At 36.0% G+C, this 18383-nt stretch overlaps 1 protein-coding gene across 5 annotated transcripts in view; it reads right to left on the minus strand.

The window, feature by feature from the left end:
* Positions 1–18383, minus strand: part of camkk1a (calcium/calmodulin-dependent protein kinase kinase 1, alpha a) — a 90455-nt gene that overhangs the window by 14453 nt on the left and 57619 nt on the right. For all 5 annotated transcript variants that reach the window (XM_077240708.1, XM_077240705.1, XM_077240709.1 and 2 more), the window contains 7 exons: positions 16032–16079; positions 15783–15836; positions 11624–11675; positions 11331–11464; positions 7389–7425; positions 6101–6122; positions 3933–4021 (listed from right to left, as the gene is read on the minus strand). In XM_077240708.1, the coding sequence (XP_077096823.1) occupies positions 3933–4021; positions 6101–6122; positions 7389–7425; positions 11331–11464; positions 11624–11675; positions 15783–15836; positions 16032–16079 (436 nt within the window). The remainder of the gene's footprint in view (positions 1–3932; positions 4022–6100; positions 6123–7388; positions 7426–11330; positions 11465–11623; positions 11676–15782; positions 15837–16031; positions 16080–18383) is intronic.

Raw genomic sequence — 18383 nt, forward strand, 5'->3', positions numbered from 1 at the left:
ACTTCACAAAACAAATGTAATTCATTGGTCTTCAAAACTTAGAGATAATATATATGTATATATATATATAAAGAGAGTGATCGAGCCAATTCAATGGATGGAGATTATTAGGAGGCCATGATGAGGCAAGGGCCATTGGAGGGAATGTGGCCAGGACACCGGGGTTACACCTAGGGCTGGGACGGTTACCGCATTACCGCAATACCGCGGTCACGTGACTCCAACCGCGGGTCTGAGCTCGTCACCGTCATCACCGCAAAAAAAAAACATTGGCCTGCACATGTGTGCACATTGTGTCTAATGACATGGATTCATTGATTCTAATGATATGGATTATGTCTAATCATATAGTGGCTTACATGGATTCAAGGTTTTCTAAACAAAACTCATCATCAAAAGATGGAGCAAATCTGACCTTTCGCGAGTTGAGGAGCGCGATGTTCCACTACACATAATAAAATTCCATTCGTATTAGAGATGCACGGATGGGCTATTATTATTTCATCCGCAACCGCATCACAAAACTCATCATCTGTCCGCCATCCACCCGCACCAACGTTTTTTGATCAATTTTAGAAACTGCATCCGCGGCGCTGACTGTTTTAAGGTCAATGAGTGATGCGAGGCGCTGCTGCCGCGAGGCTAGAAAGCGATTGGCTCTTCTAGAAAGAACACTGACCCAATGCAGCAAAGATATTTAAAGGCTAAAGTCCCTAGTATATTGGCTATGTTGTATCCCCAATATTAGCAGTGAACTCCGTCTCCGATCGGTGCACAGGGATACATATAAATAAGTAAATAGCCTATAACGCACATCAGCAAACCTGACCTTACCTGACTAGGCTACTGAAGACTAAAATTGTATCATTTCGTTTTGAATTTTGTTTAAAAGTAGACATTTAGGCCTAGTCTATGCCGAGTTTCGGTTCATTTGAGACGAGCTCCAGTTCACGCGTAAGAGACCGCACCGCCGCTTCCACGTCCTCCTGATTATATGTCTGCTATATTTGCTTCTTATTTATTAATTCCAGGCAATTCGTTAATGAAACAGTGATTAAAATTAAGGTACAATTTATACAAAACGAAATTTTTTTTAAAGAAAGGCTTTCTACAAAACAAAACTTAATAAAGTGGTCAAAATCGTGTCTGACCCATCTTATGATCCTATCATGTTGTTCACTTTTCATATAATCGACATAGATTAAATAAAAAATAACACCATATTATGTAAACATAAATATGGAGTATAATATTTGTAATTAATACATGTTGGAAAAGGTGTTCATCTTTCATTTTCAATGTGAACATCATAATGTATTCTCCTGAAAATGATGAATTCAATGCTAATGTATCTGAGAATATTCTTAGGAATAAGGAAATCTATTCAGTGATTGGTTCATGCCAAATTACTGCTCGATGAAAATTTGACAATTTCAAATTGTGCTTGTTTTTTTTCGGATGTAGGTGACAATATTTAACAAAGTCTGTCTAGCAAAAACGACTTCTGGTGTGTGCGCAAAGTCTGAGAGGGGTGGGGTGCTATTTAAAGCGGTTTACCGCCATACCGCGGGAAAATCTTGCTTTTCAACCGCGGTTAGAAAAAATCCATACCGCCCCAGCCCTAGTTACACCCCTACTCTTTACGAGGAGTGCCATGGGATTTTTAATGACCACAGAGAGGCAGGACGTTGGTTTAAAGTTCATCTGAAAGACGGTGCTCTTTGACAGTATAGTGTCCCCATCACTCTATTGGGGCGTTAGGACCCACACAGACCACAGGGTGAGCACCCCCTGCTGGCCTCACTAACACCTCTTCCAGCAGCAACCTAGTTTTCTCAGGAGGTCTCCCATCCAGGTACTGACCAGGCTCAGTCCTGCTTAGCTTCAGTGGGCAACCAGTCTTGGGCTAGAGGGTGATATGGAAGGGTGACACCACATGCTATCAAGGTCAATATCACTAAAACCGATAATTAAAATGTAAAGTTATGAGGATACAATTATTTTATCCATTTAACATTATATTTAAAAGTCTTTTTTTTTCAAATGATCATTAATCAAAAACACTTTACATATTATTATTATTTGAGGATCAATCTTCTCAATGCAACATCAAAAAGTATTAAAAATTCAAGACTAATTGTGTTTAGAGTAAAATGAAACACTAACCCATACTTATACTGTACAAGTTACTTTATTTTGACCAAAATGTCAGTTTTTTTCAACTCGAAACAAGTTTAATAAAGCTACTAGGTTGAGCATGCAGTAGTAAGTAAAGAGGAGGTACAAAATCAAGTGTGTCTAACCATTGGAGGTCTCAGCTTAACTAAGGAGCCCCATAAAGGATCAAGAAGGTCACACTGAGCACACAGAAGCTGAATTTGATTGGTTAAAAGACGCCTTTTTGTCTCAAGTGGTCAATCAAAGATAACCTGCCCACCACTTATCATCTTTCAGTCATGTGTCATTACTGGTTATACGCGACAACAAGAGCCATGTCTAAGAAGTCTTCAGATGACAAGCATGGTAATGAAAAAAGAAAATCCATTATCCACCCTAACCCTAACAAAGAGATGTGTTCAAAGCATTAGCAGGTTATTCCATATAATTATTTGATCAAAGTCAGCAAAGCACAGTGAATGTAATACATGGAGTACGCCACAGCTTATGTAAATTGTCTCTCAAGCAGTTTACATATCATAAAACCCCCACACACAGATTTTTTAGATAACTATTAATTATATTGTCATGGCTCCCTAAGGTAACTAGCATAATGCTAATGAAATAAACAGGATATGGACACATACTCTGATTGCAGTCCACAAATTAAAGACACACAAAGATTGTGAACACGGACTGATTTGTAGGGAATTATGCAAATGGTCTGTTGCCATCCAGACGGTTGCCACAGAGAGTGTTGCCTGTTTAGTAGGATTCAAATGAATTGATGAAAGCCGAGTTTCCACTCGAGCAGAACAGACACTTGGCAATCTACTCAGCTTAGTTCATTTTCCTTTTTTGTGCTGCCATCTTATTTAAAGGCTCAATGCAATTTAAGCTCAATCAACATATACTGTCGATTAACTTAAAAATGATTTTGACTCGTCCCTTTTTTTCTTTTAAAAAGCAAAAATCTAGGTTACAATTGACACACTTACAATAGAAGTGAATAGGGACAATTTTTGGAGGATTTAAAAGCAGAAATGTGAAGTAAAAGTGCTTACATTAATACTTCTGTTAAAACGTATTTCTATTATTTAAGGTGTACAGCTGTTTAAATTATACAGTCGTTTTAGAGTTTATGACATTGTGTTGTAACGTTACACTGAAACGTTTAGTAAGCGATTTTGTTTTTTACACAAAAGCCATAACACTCATATTATCTACATTTTGCTCCTTTGTAAGTGCCTTTGGAAATGAGTTTCTGTGCTAATCAACAATATGCCACATACTATTGATTGAGCTTAACTTTTTCTTCATCCATTTTATGTAACTTTAACCATCATTATGTAATCTTTATGTTGCAAAATAAAATCTCATGTTTCTACTTTTGACAGATGACAGATCAGAAATAGGACAGACTTGTTTTAATCAGGAAACGATGACCTCCCCCACGCACACATACACGAGCACACTACCACATTCGCTCACTTCATTAGCCTAACAGGATGTCATGATGAGTTAGAACAACAAACATAGAGATATTCCTTGAGACAGAGCTCTCTTGGGTCTTTATTTTTTCATGAGTAATGATTAATGTCAGCCGCTCATCTGTAGGAGTTTGATTCGCTCTTCTCTCCTAGGATTTATTTAACTTCAGATGCTCTATTACTAAAACCATGTCAAGGTGGTCTCCTTAGAAACCGAGCATGGAACACAGTGAGGTCGACCCAGCAATTTGAAAAAGGCTTTTAAAAATAAAGGAAATGACTCACAGTACTCGATGCCCAGAACAATGTCTCTGAAGTAGTGGCGGGCCTGGTCCTCACTGAAGGGACTGTCACTGGGAACCTCCATCACAGGGCTGGTGACCAACGGAGACACTTTATTGTAAGTTAACTGATAAGGTACAAAGAAAAGACAGTAACAGCGAGCAAAGATTCATGAAGATAATTGTGAATGAAATGATAGGTAGAGAAATAACCTCAAACATTTAGTCTAACAGAGATCACAAAATCATTTTGATACAATATACAGTAGTGTCTGAAACATCCCCTTGATGATTTACCCATTTATTAATTAACTATATATATATTTATATATATATATATAAATAAATAAAATATATTATGGTGTTTCTAAGAATATTATAACTTTTTTTTCTTTCAACAAAATCTCATCTACGTTAGTCAGCCAGACAAAATAAACTTAGTGACCCATTTAAATCAGCAGAATCCGAAACAACAGTACAGTACATCACAGAATGGCATTTTTTTTCCTGTCGCGTTCTATTTTTGCCAGCAGACTCTTCTCTGTTCGCAATTTTTTTCAAACTGGTGATTCCCCGGAGGTTTGAGCTTTAGCTTTAATCTTTCTCTCTCGAAGTGACAATTAACCTATGCCATTCCAACACCATACATCCGTCAAAGTAGCCGGAGAAACTATTCTCTATTTACGGATATAACAAGACACACGGCGAGTGAGGCATGTATGCAATTTCCCATGAAAACCATCCCATCAGGTCTAACATATAAACACTTATAACAGGCTTATACCATAGTGAATCAGGGTAAGACAAAAACATGTTTTGGAAGAAGGATTAATGAAGTATTTACTCATTATTCAAATTTTGTTTTAAAAATTAAAATCAAAACTAAAAAAGTTACATAGTATAAGTTAGCAAGACATTTAACAAGGCCACACTGGGCAAGAGACATCAGTGAGAGAACAGAAGATGCTGTGAAACTACATGACTGCGAACACAAAGTGGATGGAATCCTTCAAAATGAACTGTGACTGTGAGATTTACATAAAAACCAATCACACAAACCACTTAGCACAAAACAGGGTCCTCAAAGGCCATTTCATTCATTACCCACAGGCAGTGAATCACGATTGAGCAGAAAGGCCAAATATATTCAGCCAGGTCTAGTGAAAATAGACCATTCTGTAATTATGCAAAGTAAGTTTTAATCTGCTCTTTTCAAGACATAAGCCCACAAACACCAGGGATACTGAACAACACATTTCTCTACAAAACAAAGCCAGCCCATACAAAAATGTAATATATGGCCATATATGTACTTATATTTTAAATAGCATGACATATATCTATACATATATTTGACTTATCTGAGAACACAATATATGCCTGCAACATATATGACGATTTATGTGTCCAAACATGTGAAGAAAATATTTGAGTTCATCCATATATGATACCATATATCTGCATATATTACAGTATAGTATTGGTTTCTCGCATATATGGACAACATTAAGTATAAATATGTGACATATATATGGGAAAATATATGGCACTTACATGAAAACGGCCATTTTTGCTATATTTTGAAATATATGTTTCATATATGTCTATGTGTTTTATATATATGAATTTTGCATATATTCTCATATAGGCAGCAGACATACATTGGCACTCACATTATATATGTAATTTACATATATTACATTTCTGTATGGGAGGCCACTTGGCAGAAACTCATATTCAACCAAAGTAAAATGTCACATTTGGAAAAAAAGAAGAAACTGGATAGACTGCTACCCTTTAAATGAGCTTTTTATGGATTTAGAAAGCAACAGAATAAATAAACACTACAAGTAACAGAAGTAATACAAAAACAAATTAACAATGCTAATTTTTTTATATATATAGAGGAAAAAACAAGTCTATTCAATGAAAAAAAAAACAATAACTGATCTAGAAAAAGATGTGAATAAGAGTCTGAGTGAGAGAGTGATAACATAAGCATTTAACAAATCCCTTTGGAACAAGGGAGGAAAACAGGGAAAACTGAGTCAGATCTACAGTAAGTGATAACAGATATGCAAGACAGGGCAGTTGACGAAGGAGGAATGGAGTGATTAATGGAAGGACAGAGGATGGAAGATAATGTGGTGAAAGTGGACACAGAATACTCACCCCTTCTGCATAAGCTCAAACACTGCGGAGAGATCAGAACAGGAGACATTAAAGCAAAGTGAGAGGAAAAGACATTCTGTTATTGACAAATCCATTTTTAATTAGTGCACTTCATGAAATGTAATGTTCACAGTCCTCATATAGCATGTCATAGCCTTATATGACCAGACTTTTTTACGCATACAAGTATGATATGTGCTTATATTCGCAGCATTGCTCAGTGGAAGTTTGTAGCCATCCATCAGCACAAACATCTTATTTTCTTCCTTACAGTATGAGTAAGAGCGGACAACTAAATGTGTCACACAGTCTTATGTATGAGACACTTATTCTTCAGAATCTCACGTCAGCCAGTTAGGAAGACAGGCAGCACAGTTTGACTTTGAACTATTTGAAACAGTCTACTTTTTATGAAAAAGTAAAGTTTCTAAATGGTAGACTTCAGAGGGTTCATACTGGCAAATATTTTGCAACGACAAACGCCCAGAGTTCATTAATTTTCAATGAGAGTTGGTGATGCGAGACGATATGAGCGACATTGATTAGACAAAAGTCAACAGAGTTCATTTCATGTAAAAATGAGCAGTGAAGCGATGTGATGACTAGCAATGAGAGCAAAAAGCTTAATACTACAACCAATGAACGAGCATGCATTGTGTGTAAATATGGGGTTTTATATTTTTGAAAGACGTCTCTTATGTTCACTAAGGCAGCATTTATTGGACCAAAAATACAGTACAACAGTCATAGGGTGAAATATGAATCCAATTTAAAATGATTTCTATTTGAATATATTTTAAAATGTAATTTATCCTGAGATGTTAAAGCTGAATTTTCAGCAGTCATTACTCCAGTCTTCAGCTTCACATGATCCTTCAGGATTTGGTGCACACAAACACTTCTCATCAATGTTGAAAATAGCTGTGTTGATTAATAGTTTTGTGGAAACATCGATCACCCCCCCCTCAGGATTCTTTGATGAATAGAAATTTCAAAAGAACACCATTTATTTGAAATAGAAATCTTTTGTAATATTGTAAATATTTATACGGTCACTTTTGATCAAAAGTATTAATTTCTTTAAAGAGAAATCTTTCTGACCCCAAACCTTTGAACTTTAGTATAGATACAATTGGTCTATTGGATGTTTTAGAATGACCATGCATAACTTTAATGCAATGACAACTGATCAAACATTAACTAATGTAAAACAGCATCATTTGCGGAATCTTTTACACAGAAGTGCCATTTTACCACTAGAATTATATGGCAACAAAAAAGAACATACCCATGTGAAGGTTGTCCTCCGCTGGATCATCCAGCACCTGAAACAGAAATTTTATTAAAAACACCACTTGCTACATGCACTGTATGATTTCCATCATTCTTGGGGTCTAGGAAAGACGCAGAGAAAAACATCGATCAGACTGTCCAACACTACATATGCAAGACAACATTTTAGAAGAGCGTGTTTGATTATTGCCTCAGCTCCTTGGCTATAAAGCTGTGTGTGCAAATACTATATGATGGAAAAAGCATGTCATTCTATGTCACTGCTTGGAAAAGTTCCCTGATACTGGAAAAGCTAGATGCAAATGCTACACTTATTTTGAAAACAGCCAAGATAATGGCTCAGAGTCGCTACTTTTAGTTTTACTCCGGTGATGAGATTGGATAAGCATCAGGTGCACCTCATTCTTCACTGTCAGCAAAGCTCCATTTCTGCATTCTACAGTATACTCTTGACTTAAGACTGTACCTGGGTTGGCAGTAGGATAGGGACGTGATTGGAGTGTAGGTGGTTCCACTGGTTCACTTTCTAAGATTCCTTTAAACATTTTTCATGCTCTGTTTCAATTTTCTCTCGCATGCACTCACCCCTCTTTTCTAATTTTGCTGACGTACGTGGGTGCTGCTGTGATTGAAGAGCACTCAGACGGAACCATAGTGGGAGAGAAGGAAAGGCGCTTTTCTCCTTCAGCATCCCTCCATTCTACCTTCCTGCGATCGATTAAACTCATCTCCACACCCTATTCTCAGGGCATTACGGGCTGATTTTCATTGTGTTGTTATTATTTTGTCCCCTCTTTGGCACAAATTACATAATGACACATGACTAGGTCCTCTGGGTGAGTTATTGAGTGGTCGGTGCATAAGTCCATTTCCTTCCAAATTTCATCTCTCTGTGTTTTTATTGTATTTCACATTTTAACTTGAGGTTTACACCTGAATGCCAGAGACCCAGTGTCAAACAACATTTCTTCCAAGTGGTTGTCAAATAATTAATCAATCAAATCATTCATTGGTTTGGAAGGAAGGAAGGAAGGAAGGAAGAAAGAAAGACAGGAAGGAAGGAAGGAAGGAAAGAAGGAAAGAAAGAAAGAAAGAAAAAGAAGGAAAGAAAGAAAGAAGTAGGGGAGGAACGGTACAAATGTATTTGTATTGAACCGAATCGGTACGGGCGTCACGGTTCGGTGCACGAATTTACACGTAGAATAGCCTACACGGTATAAAAATAAATAAAACTCTAAATAGCGAAAAAATTCGCTCAATTCGCGTTTGGTCTGAACGCAGCATAATGAACAGAATGCGATGTCAATATTGCAATGCTGAACTGTGTGTGTACGCGCGCGAGAGAGGGAGAAGCGCGGGCGCGATCGAACTGTGTATGTGTGTGTGTGCATGTGAGTGTGTGTGAGAGAGAGAGAGAGAGAGAGAGAGAGAGGCGCGGGCGCGATCGAACTGTGTGTGTGTGTGTGTGTGTGTGTGTGAGTGTGAGAGAGAGAGAGAGAGAGAGAGAGAGAGAGAGAGAGAGAGAGAGAGAGAGAGAGAGAGAGAGAATACATATATTTGTGTACACTCGCAATAAAACACAACATTTTGCTTTTGTCACACTCTCTTGTCAAACTGTAACCTACAACTGTCACCCAACCAAAATCGCACGCACGGACACACACACACACACACACACACACACACACACACACACATACACACAAACACACACACACAGTTTTACTTTTAAATTACACATTCTACATTGATTAAAAAAAGAAAATCAAATGTGGTTCTTAATGGTAGCCTAGTATTATTTTATAAGGAAATCAATTATTTATAATTCAGATGAGAATAAAGTTAGGGTTAATTAAAATTAAGAAAAACAAATATATTGATCTGAAATATGGCAAATTAATTTTAAATTCATTCAAACATACCAAACATATCGCAAGGTCTTTGTCTTTTTATTAATTTAATTAATAAACTAATTAAATTATATAAAACTATTGTCAGTGCACTACAAATAAACTGGTTCTATGCCTTTATTAATAAAACTTATTTAAAAAATACAAGGCTTAAGATATTTATAAAAATGCCTTCTGCATTTTTGTTTTGCTTTTCACTCCATTGTACCGAAATTGTACCGAACCGTGATGTCTGAACCGAGGTATGAACCGAACCGTGACTTCTGTGTACCGTTCCACCCCTAGAAGGAAGTAAAGTTAGTTCAGAGGGATTCTTTGTTTGGTTGTTCTTCTGTTCATTCTTTGAGGAAGGAAGTTTGAAATGACGTTTGTTGAGAAGAAAATTACTGTGCTCAAAAAGAAAAGAAGCTCATTAATTCTGAAAATATTAAGAAAGGAAAGGAAGTTTGATAGAAAGTTTAGATGGAAGGACTTCCTTGTTAGTCGAAAAAACGCTTTTATTGAAACCAAGCACCTAAAACAACTCGTTTAGGATTTTATCACATTATGATGTAATCATGCGATGAAAGACCGCCTCTGCAGAAGAAAATCAACACCTATTTCTACATCATTGTATCTTTAGAGCCACTCACCGACTCCAGCATGTCATGTAGTAGTAAAAACAAGAGAGACACAAACACAGGATTACTCCAGCAACAAAACTATAGAGATACCTCTGAGGATTACAAGACGTTTTGCAAAAACTCTTTGTCTTTGCATTTCTTGTGATTTTAAGATTAAGAAAGCGTGGATGAACTTTAGGGTATGTTTACACGACAACGAAATGCTTAAAACTGAGAAGTTTTTCCTTTGAGTTTTCCTGGGACAGAGGACACCATTGTCAAAATGATCCCCATTCACACGGATCCGCAAAAACTAAAAACGCTGTATTCTGCTGCCAGGCCATTAGATGGCGATGAAACCCTATAGACCGAACGTTGCAATACGAATGCGCATGACGTCGTCGTTTTCACAGATTCATGTTTTTGTTGTTTACACGGAGACTGTTTTCAAAAATGTGCACTTTGACACCCATTTTCAAAAATCTGCGTTTTCAGGCACCAAAACGCCATTAAATGAACGGTGTAATTTACTGTTCTTTCCTTTGCTTCGGCATTTAAGAGCTTAATATGGGGGAATTCCTGGATATGGAAGAAAGCACATGGAGAACGCTGCTTTTGTTATTGTTTTGATCAAAGCCATTCGCTGTAATCCTGAATAAAAGCTTCAGTGAGTGACATCATCTGTTTTGTCATCAGTAAGACATTACAACCCGTTTCATTTTATTTAAAACATGACACTGCAATGGACAATGTATACGTTTTTCTCCTTATCGCAAAGGATAGCCTATAAGAACAACAGTGCAACAAACAATAGTACATTCATTTATAATTTCGTTTACATGAAACACCGCAAGTTATCATTTGTCAACTATAACTGTGGTAACTCCAAGTACTTACACTTTATTTGCCACAACCAAGACTTATAAAGCATATGTAATATGCATAAATGTTTCACATTGTTGGCAAATGTTTCAAAAATGTGACGAAATAATATGCAAAACTGTTACCAAATCATAGTAGTGCTTACTTCCAAGTCTTAAATGTGTCACGCCTATCAAAACATTTTTCAAAGAGGGTCAAAAACAGGATTAAAAATAAAAAATCATAAAAAAATAAATAATAATAATAATAATAATAAAAAAAATATATATATATATATATATATACACTGTATATATATATATATATATATATATATACACACATATATAAATATATACATACACATATATATTATGATGTTTTGTGATGTAAAAATCTTGAGAACTCAGAAATTCAGTTCATAACCCCTTTAAAATAACATTTCGAAGAACGGATAGGAGTTTGCTTGTTATTATTGTCTCTATTAAAGTACTATTATTGTGATTAGCACAAGTTAATTAACAGTGGATTATATGAATGATTGGATTTGTTCTTAATCCTTACCTCAACCAGTTTAACAATGTTGAGGTGGTCCAGTTTTTTCAGGATGGCTATCTCCTGGTAAACTCTCTCCAGAGGACCAAGCACCTTGGGCTGCTCCCCCTGGGCTGCTTTAGGACCTCGGGGAGGAGGGCGGCCTGCACAGCGAAAGAATGATTAAGAATAAAAGGAATTTAGGATGCTGCTAGGATTCCTCAGACTACTTCAACATATGACCCAAAGAACAACATCTGCTGTGCTTTACATCTACAAACATATGGTTTCAAATTAAAACTTAATTTAAATGCCATACATACGAGGGAAACCATACTGTTTCATCAGCTTCTTCTTAGATACCACTTTCATTGCCTGCAGAACAAAGAAGACACAGATGCATTGAGACAAATAGACAATCTTGCAAAGACTATATAGATATCAGAACTATTATACACCGAGGTTTTCTCAAACATAGCTTATTTCCATTTGCCTGAGCCGCTACAGTGGGTGACATAACTGACTTTTTTCCATTTACACACTAATCAAACAGCTTTCACGGAGTTCAATCAACTGCAGTTTTCTCATTTGCTTCTGACCTTGATGGGACACTCAAAATTCCCCTCAAAGCAGTGTTTCTGTGCAAGTGATTGCTAAAGTGAATGTGGAAATTTGGTCCCAAACAGTGAGTGACAGAATAAGAAGCACGCAGACCAAAGTGCTTGTGGTTTGTAAATCAACTAGTTTATATAGGTTTTTTTCTCGAGAGAAGAAAAAAAAGGTAGAGCAACATTCAACCGCTGATTCTTGGATCAGATGTCTTTGTAAGCAATTGAAATGTTAATCAAATAAATTGCTTCTGGCACACAGAACTGGGCTTTTAAAACATGTACTTCCTGGGAAACACATACTGAGTCATCTGCGTGATTTTTATAATGGAAGATGTCCATTACAGAAGAATTGTGCACCTGTGTCTTGTCTACTTTTCAACTGGGCTTCTAGCACCGGCAGAAAACATGAGGTTTCCTAATGACTGAGTGCCTGACAATTTCAAAATTCATCCTTGAGTTTCTCATGATACACTTTCACATATTGCCATGGAAAGAATTAAAATTTTAACTGAAGCACATGTTGAAACTCTGTGGTCTTTTCCCTTAAAAGTTCATGCTATAAAATCAAATGTCTCAGAAAAATAAATGTTTAAAACACATACAGCACCAATAAAAAGGCCCCATTAAAACTGAAAGCAAGCATAAATTCTGACGTGAATCAATAACAGTTAGCAACAGGAAAAAGTCTCAAGGATAGCTGGAGGAGATCTACATCTGTATTGCTGGAGAGTTTAAATAACTCAGTTCAAAAAGAGTGAAGGGGAAAACATGACTGTTTTATGAACATGTCAGAGGTGAGCACGATGAAACAAAATTGCTAGTTAGAATGCAGCAGGGAGGGAAAGAACTGACGCATCCGAATATAAATGACTGGGAAACGATGAGATGAATCAGCAAGTAACCCTAGTGAAAATAAATATACTAAAATGTATTTGAAATACATTTGTTTTATGCTATGTATACTACAAATACATTTACATATTTATGCACTTAATAAAAATACCCTGCAATTGTACTTTTTAGCACACTAAATTAATATACATAAGTCTGCTAAATTGGCACAATATATATTTGTGCCAATACGTATATTTAAGGTACTGATATTATGCAGAGATCATACTATCCTTACTAATAGTGATAGTAAACACATTTTAAGGCTTTGTATTAAGAAATGTGCATTGTGCAATAAAGTAGTACTCCAAATAAAGTTTAATTATATTTATATCAGTAAGTCTCAAGCGATATGTCAGTAAATATGTTAATGGATTTGTAGTATACTTAGTATGAAATACATGTATTTTAAATACATTTTGGTATAGGTTTTTTTTCCCACTAAGGAAGCAATACCTAAATAAAGTTTATTACAGGTGGTGATTGAACTGTATTTATTGTATACTATGAAAAATACAGCGGTACACAAGTTAAAATGCCACCATATATATATATATATATATATATATATATTATTATTATTATTATTATTATTTATTTATTTATAATTGATACATGCACACACTACCATTCAAAAGTTTGGGGTTGGTAAGATTTTTTTAAATTTTTTTTGAAGAAGTCTCTTATGCTCAATAAATCTGCATTTATTTGATAAAACATTCAGTACATACAGTACAACCAGTACTATTGTAAATTATTATTTTAATATATTTTTAAATATAATTTATTCTTTTGATGGCAAAGCTAAATGTTCAACAGTCTCCAGTCTCATGATTCTTCAGAAATCATTCTAATATGCTGTTTAAGTTTCTTGAAACTTAAACACAAGCATGAGAAAGACTGAAAGCGTGGAGCAGGAGAAAACGCATCGAGTTAAATTAAGAATTAGTTTTAATTTCAGGATTCATTCAACCGGTAAAGGAAAAGAAGAGAATGTGTGGAAATTGTAAGACCGGTAATTCCCTGCTCATAAGTTTCTGAGGTCAGTGGAGTGTAAAGGCCAGAGAGACGGGGACACTCTCACTCTACTCTGCCTTTATGAAGGGATTTGATCTCTGTCCTCTTTTCATCCTTGCTGTTATATATCCAAACAGCATGAATTAATGAATGTAGCTGTACACCAGGAGCTATATCTTGCTTTCAGATACACTGTCTATGACAGATGACTATGAGGAGGACAAGAAAATAATTAGACGTGATCAGAAGACCTGCAAAAAGAACACACATAGTACCAAATAAGACATTTATGCTGATACATGATGTGATGCTGGATTCATGCTTTTCGATTCCAGTATGTACATGCTTAGGAAAAAAACAAGAATCCCCCCACCCCCCACTGTTGAGTCACCCACTTTATATCTCATATATATATATTCCGACAGAAGATGATCCAGCCCATTCCCTTCAAGGTTATGATTTCAGCTGTGCTTTTCTCCTGTTGTGAGAAGTGCTAGTTTGAGTGTGTGTGGCCTTTTTCTCAGCTTGAAGGAGTCTAACCAATCTCAGTTGAGCTCTTTCATTAACAAAGTGCTTTCATCCAGTGAATAGGCTCTCAATAGATGTGATTTGCTTTAGCACTAATATAATACTGTGGTGCACAAGCGCCTGTCCATCCGGCATCTCAGAGACTCTGAAAACACCACTATAGCACCAACAACAACATGTCAATCAAGTCATTTAGGCCCTGTTTACACCTGGTATTAAGATGCGTTTTTGTTGATCGGATTACAAGTGTATGGCGCTAAATACAGATGTAAACGGGTTCTAAAACATTTTGAGCTTGTCCACTTTCGACCCCTTCTAGAGGTACTCGAAAATGCATTCGACTGGATTACTTTCATGGTATAGACACTCATGTGGTCGACGGTGTTCGAACAGCCGCAAAAGAATACCTACTCTTCACTTACTGCCTTAACGCGTAAACATAATGGGAAGAACGCTAGCCAGACGAGATTTAAACTTTTTCGGCTGAAGACCCAAGTTTGAAGACGAAAACAAACCAAACACGAAGTTCTCTCACCATTCCTGATATTTAACACACACTCACAGCGTTCAGCATAGTCTTGCGGCTGTCAGAGCAGAAATGTACAGTAAGCTGCTGCTCTCTGTATGTTTTCTCCATCGTCTCTGTGCGCGTTCATATGTAAATTGTGCAGGCTTATTTTGTCCATTAGATTGAAAAATCTTTAAAAAATACCATACATTTACCCGCCCATACAGTAGGCTCTCCCCTCGAATAAATCTGGACAGAAGTGGTTAAAAGTGGACAAAGGAGAGATTACAACACCAGGTGTAAAAGGGTACGTGTGTCCCTTGTCTACTTGTGAATAAAAAGACAAATGTCTTTTTTATACATATATAGTCGTTTTTTCCCCCCCTTCTTTTTTTTTTACATTTTATTTCTATCCGTTTTGTTCATTACAGATATGCTTCTGTATTTCTGTTCAAGATGAGGATAGTTACACAGCAGGACAATTTCCACATTTTATTTAAAAACTGCTAAATAAATAAATAAATAAAACAAAACATAATTTGAACAGATCATGTTCTGCTTGTGGCTGATATGAACAGCTCCAAATAAAATTAAGGACTGCTGCACATTCTTGCCATCCCTGTTATATCACAACCCTCCCCCATCTGCTCTAATTTTCATTACCATTCAATCTATCCTGCATCTCCTACATTCTCTCTGTCAAGCATTTTTCTCTTTCCAATCTCTTTTCCTCAGTGTATTATTCCTTACCTTTATTTTGCATCCTCATTCATTTACAACATACACCTCATGACTGTATTTAAGGTACTACTAGCATCATCAAAATCAGTTTTGGCCATACAGGCCACCCCACCAGCCCATAGCATTGCACTAGATGCAACAAGGACATCCACATGTAAAATAATTGTTATTTTAAAAGGTACTTACATAATATTTGTCATCATCCTCATTGTATGCCAACTTGACAACACCATATGAGCCCTTTAAGATAGAAGAAACGGATAGAGGAAATAAGACAAACAAAACACATAGATTATGATGAGTCAGACTATGAGACAGTGTCGAGGGTCAGAAAGAGTCAGTGTCTGAATGTCTGCTATGAAACACAATTGTGATTTATATATGCATGTCGATTATCAAAATTATGCAATATGACAATAATGTAGGGGGGCTTACCTTCCCAATCTCACTCTTTAACTTGTATTGGTTAAGCTGGATGCAATCCTGAAATTGTGAGAGCGAGGAAGAAAGAGAGAAAAGAACAGAGACAGAGAGAGAATCGAATCAATACCAGCTGCACACACAAAGGAGCTGTGACACTATATTAATATATTGCACATCAGAGGGAACATGTAAGCCAGTTACAGGCAGAAACAACAAATCTCTGCATTTGTTTCATAACCTATTCCACAAGGGAAGAATGGAAACTGTAAAAGAAAAGATATAAAAATAGTTTTGCATCCCGGTTGACCATGACAGCAAATACTGCAAAGTCAGTTTCCCGTTGCCTGACAATTGAATATTGGCAGAGAATCTGATCCACTTTGCAGTTAAATATTGGTTTTCATTAAAGATATTTTATTCAGCTTTTATTCAATGACATCAAGGTAATTTTGCATAATAATTTAACTCATTAAATATGGTTATTTTGATGATAAAATCACGCCTTTCATTTTCGTGTAAGTATGTTGAATTTGGAGGCAGAGCAGTTCTTAGACATTTGTTGTAGACACATTTAGGAATATATTGAATGAAAATGATCAGTATGAATGTTGTAGTGGTTGTTTAATTTACCATTTTTTAAGAGCAATGTGGAATCTATAATATTGACATAAAAGCATTTTCAGTATGTTTTTCCTGGATTTCATTATTGACCTCTTTTTTTAAAAAGCCACAAAGTCATTGTGCCCAATTAATATTTGTATCAACTGTTGCAAATATCATATTTTCTAAGTGTGTGTGTGTGTGTGGGGGGGGGGGGGGGGGGGGGGCATGAAAGTAAGAAAGAGGAGAGTAAATTGGGAAAAGAATAGAGCAAATTTTATAGTTACCTACACAATGTGTGATATCAATAAAACATGTCATCAAATTCTGAAAGGATTATTATTGCCTCTTCCATTGACATCAGTGCGTATTTTACAAACTATAAAGGTTTTTTCCCTAGCAATACGTGTATTAAAATGTCAGAAACCTAAAATAAACATTATATGGTTGAAAACACTAAACAGTTGTCATATGATACATGACAAGTGAGCGCATCAGTCTTTGAGATTTGAATTTAGCAGTTGATCACGCAATGCACTGAACGTTCCAATACCATTAGAAAAATAGTAAGAGTCAGCAAGCTCTGAAGTATCAAGATTATCTCTGGATTATCATTCATGAAATAATGACTGAAGAAGAATTATTGAAGAAGATTATTGAAGTAGTAAAGGCATCTAAAAACAAAAACAGATTGTTTCATGCGAATCAGCTGGCAAGTGCAAAAAGACTTGCAAGTAGCCAAGTTGGCAAAACAATTACTATCTGGATCAGCAACCTCGGTGAATTGTGATCTGCAGAGTTTTCACCGCAGCAGGGAACATTGCGACTGCAAACAATTCTGCCCTAATAACAGAAATGTGACAGTGTCGCTTTCTACAAGCTAGAATGTGCTGCAAATGTTGTAGTATTATAAAGAGACAGAACAAAGACCTTTGTTATTTTTAAAAGCATTTCATTTAGTTGAATAGATTATAAAACATCAACAAACTGCCATTTTCTTTTAGTTCTTTGTTCTGTTGTACTATACTGAAAAAATGTGGTCCTAAAACTGAATACTGAAAGATGAATTTACAATGGTTACATCCCTGCTCAACAAAATTTCAGCAATGTCAAACAGAATAAAGCAAAGACAGAGCAACAGGAAGAAAGACTGCAGTAGTGGTAAAAGCTGAGAGAGGAAGAACTTCACTGAGGGAGGAACATCACTGAGAATGTAATGACAGATGAGTGTAAATAGAAATATATTTAAAAAAAGATTTCTGACTAAAGTATAATTTGATACGCTGTAATCATTTTTGAGTTTATTTACAGAGAACGGGTAAATAAGATGAAGAGGTAGAAAGAGAGAGATGGGGTGAGGGCAGAACAGAGGAAAGTTGGACTCCTGGCTGAGTCCAGACTATTACTGGCACACACTCAGTGAGTTTTGCATTGCAGTAAACCAGCACCTGCACACACAAGCAGATGGTCGAAACTCAGAGGACAACACTTCTGTATTTCACATTTAATTTAGAGGAAAACATAGCTTAAAGAATGATTATAGACTAGAAGGAAGGAACTAGTTTAGACAAAACCTTAAATTTGTTTCATAAATATTATGGATGCACTAATACTAAAATTATGGTCACTACCAATAAGCTACAGAACACTTTCATGTTATGTCCTATAATTTGTGAATGTCAGATAAGTAAATAAAAAAATTAAACACTAAAAACTGAAATCAATTGTTTTAAATGCTTCAAGTAAATTTAAGCATTGCAACAT

This window comes from Siphateles boraxobius, unplaced genomic scaffold (assembly GCF_051911475.1).
Source record: "Siphateles boraxobius isolate OS27281-9 unplaced genomic scaffold, OSU_SipBor_1 24, whole genome shotgun sequence".
Classification (NCBI taxonomy): Eukaryota; Metazoa; Chordata; class Actinopteri; order Cypriniformes; family Leuciscidae; genus Siphateles; species Siphateles boraxobius.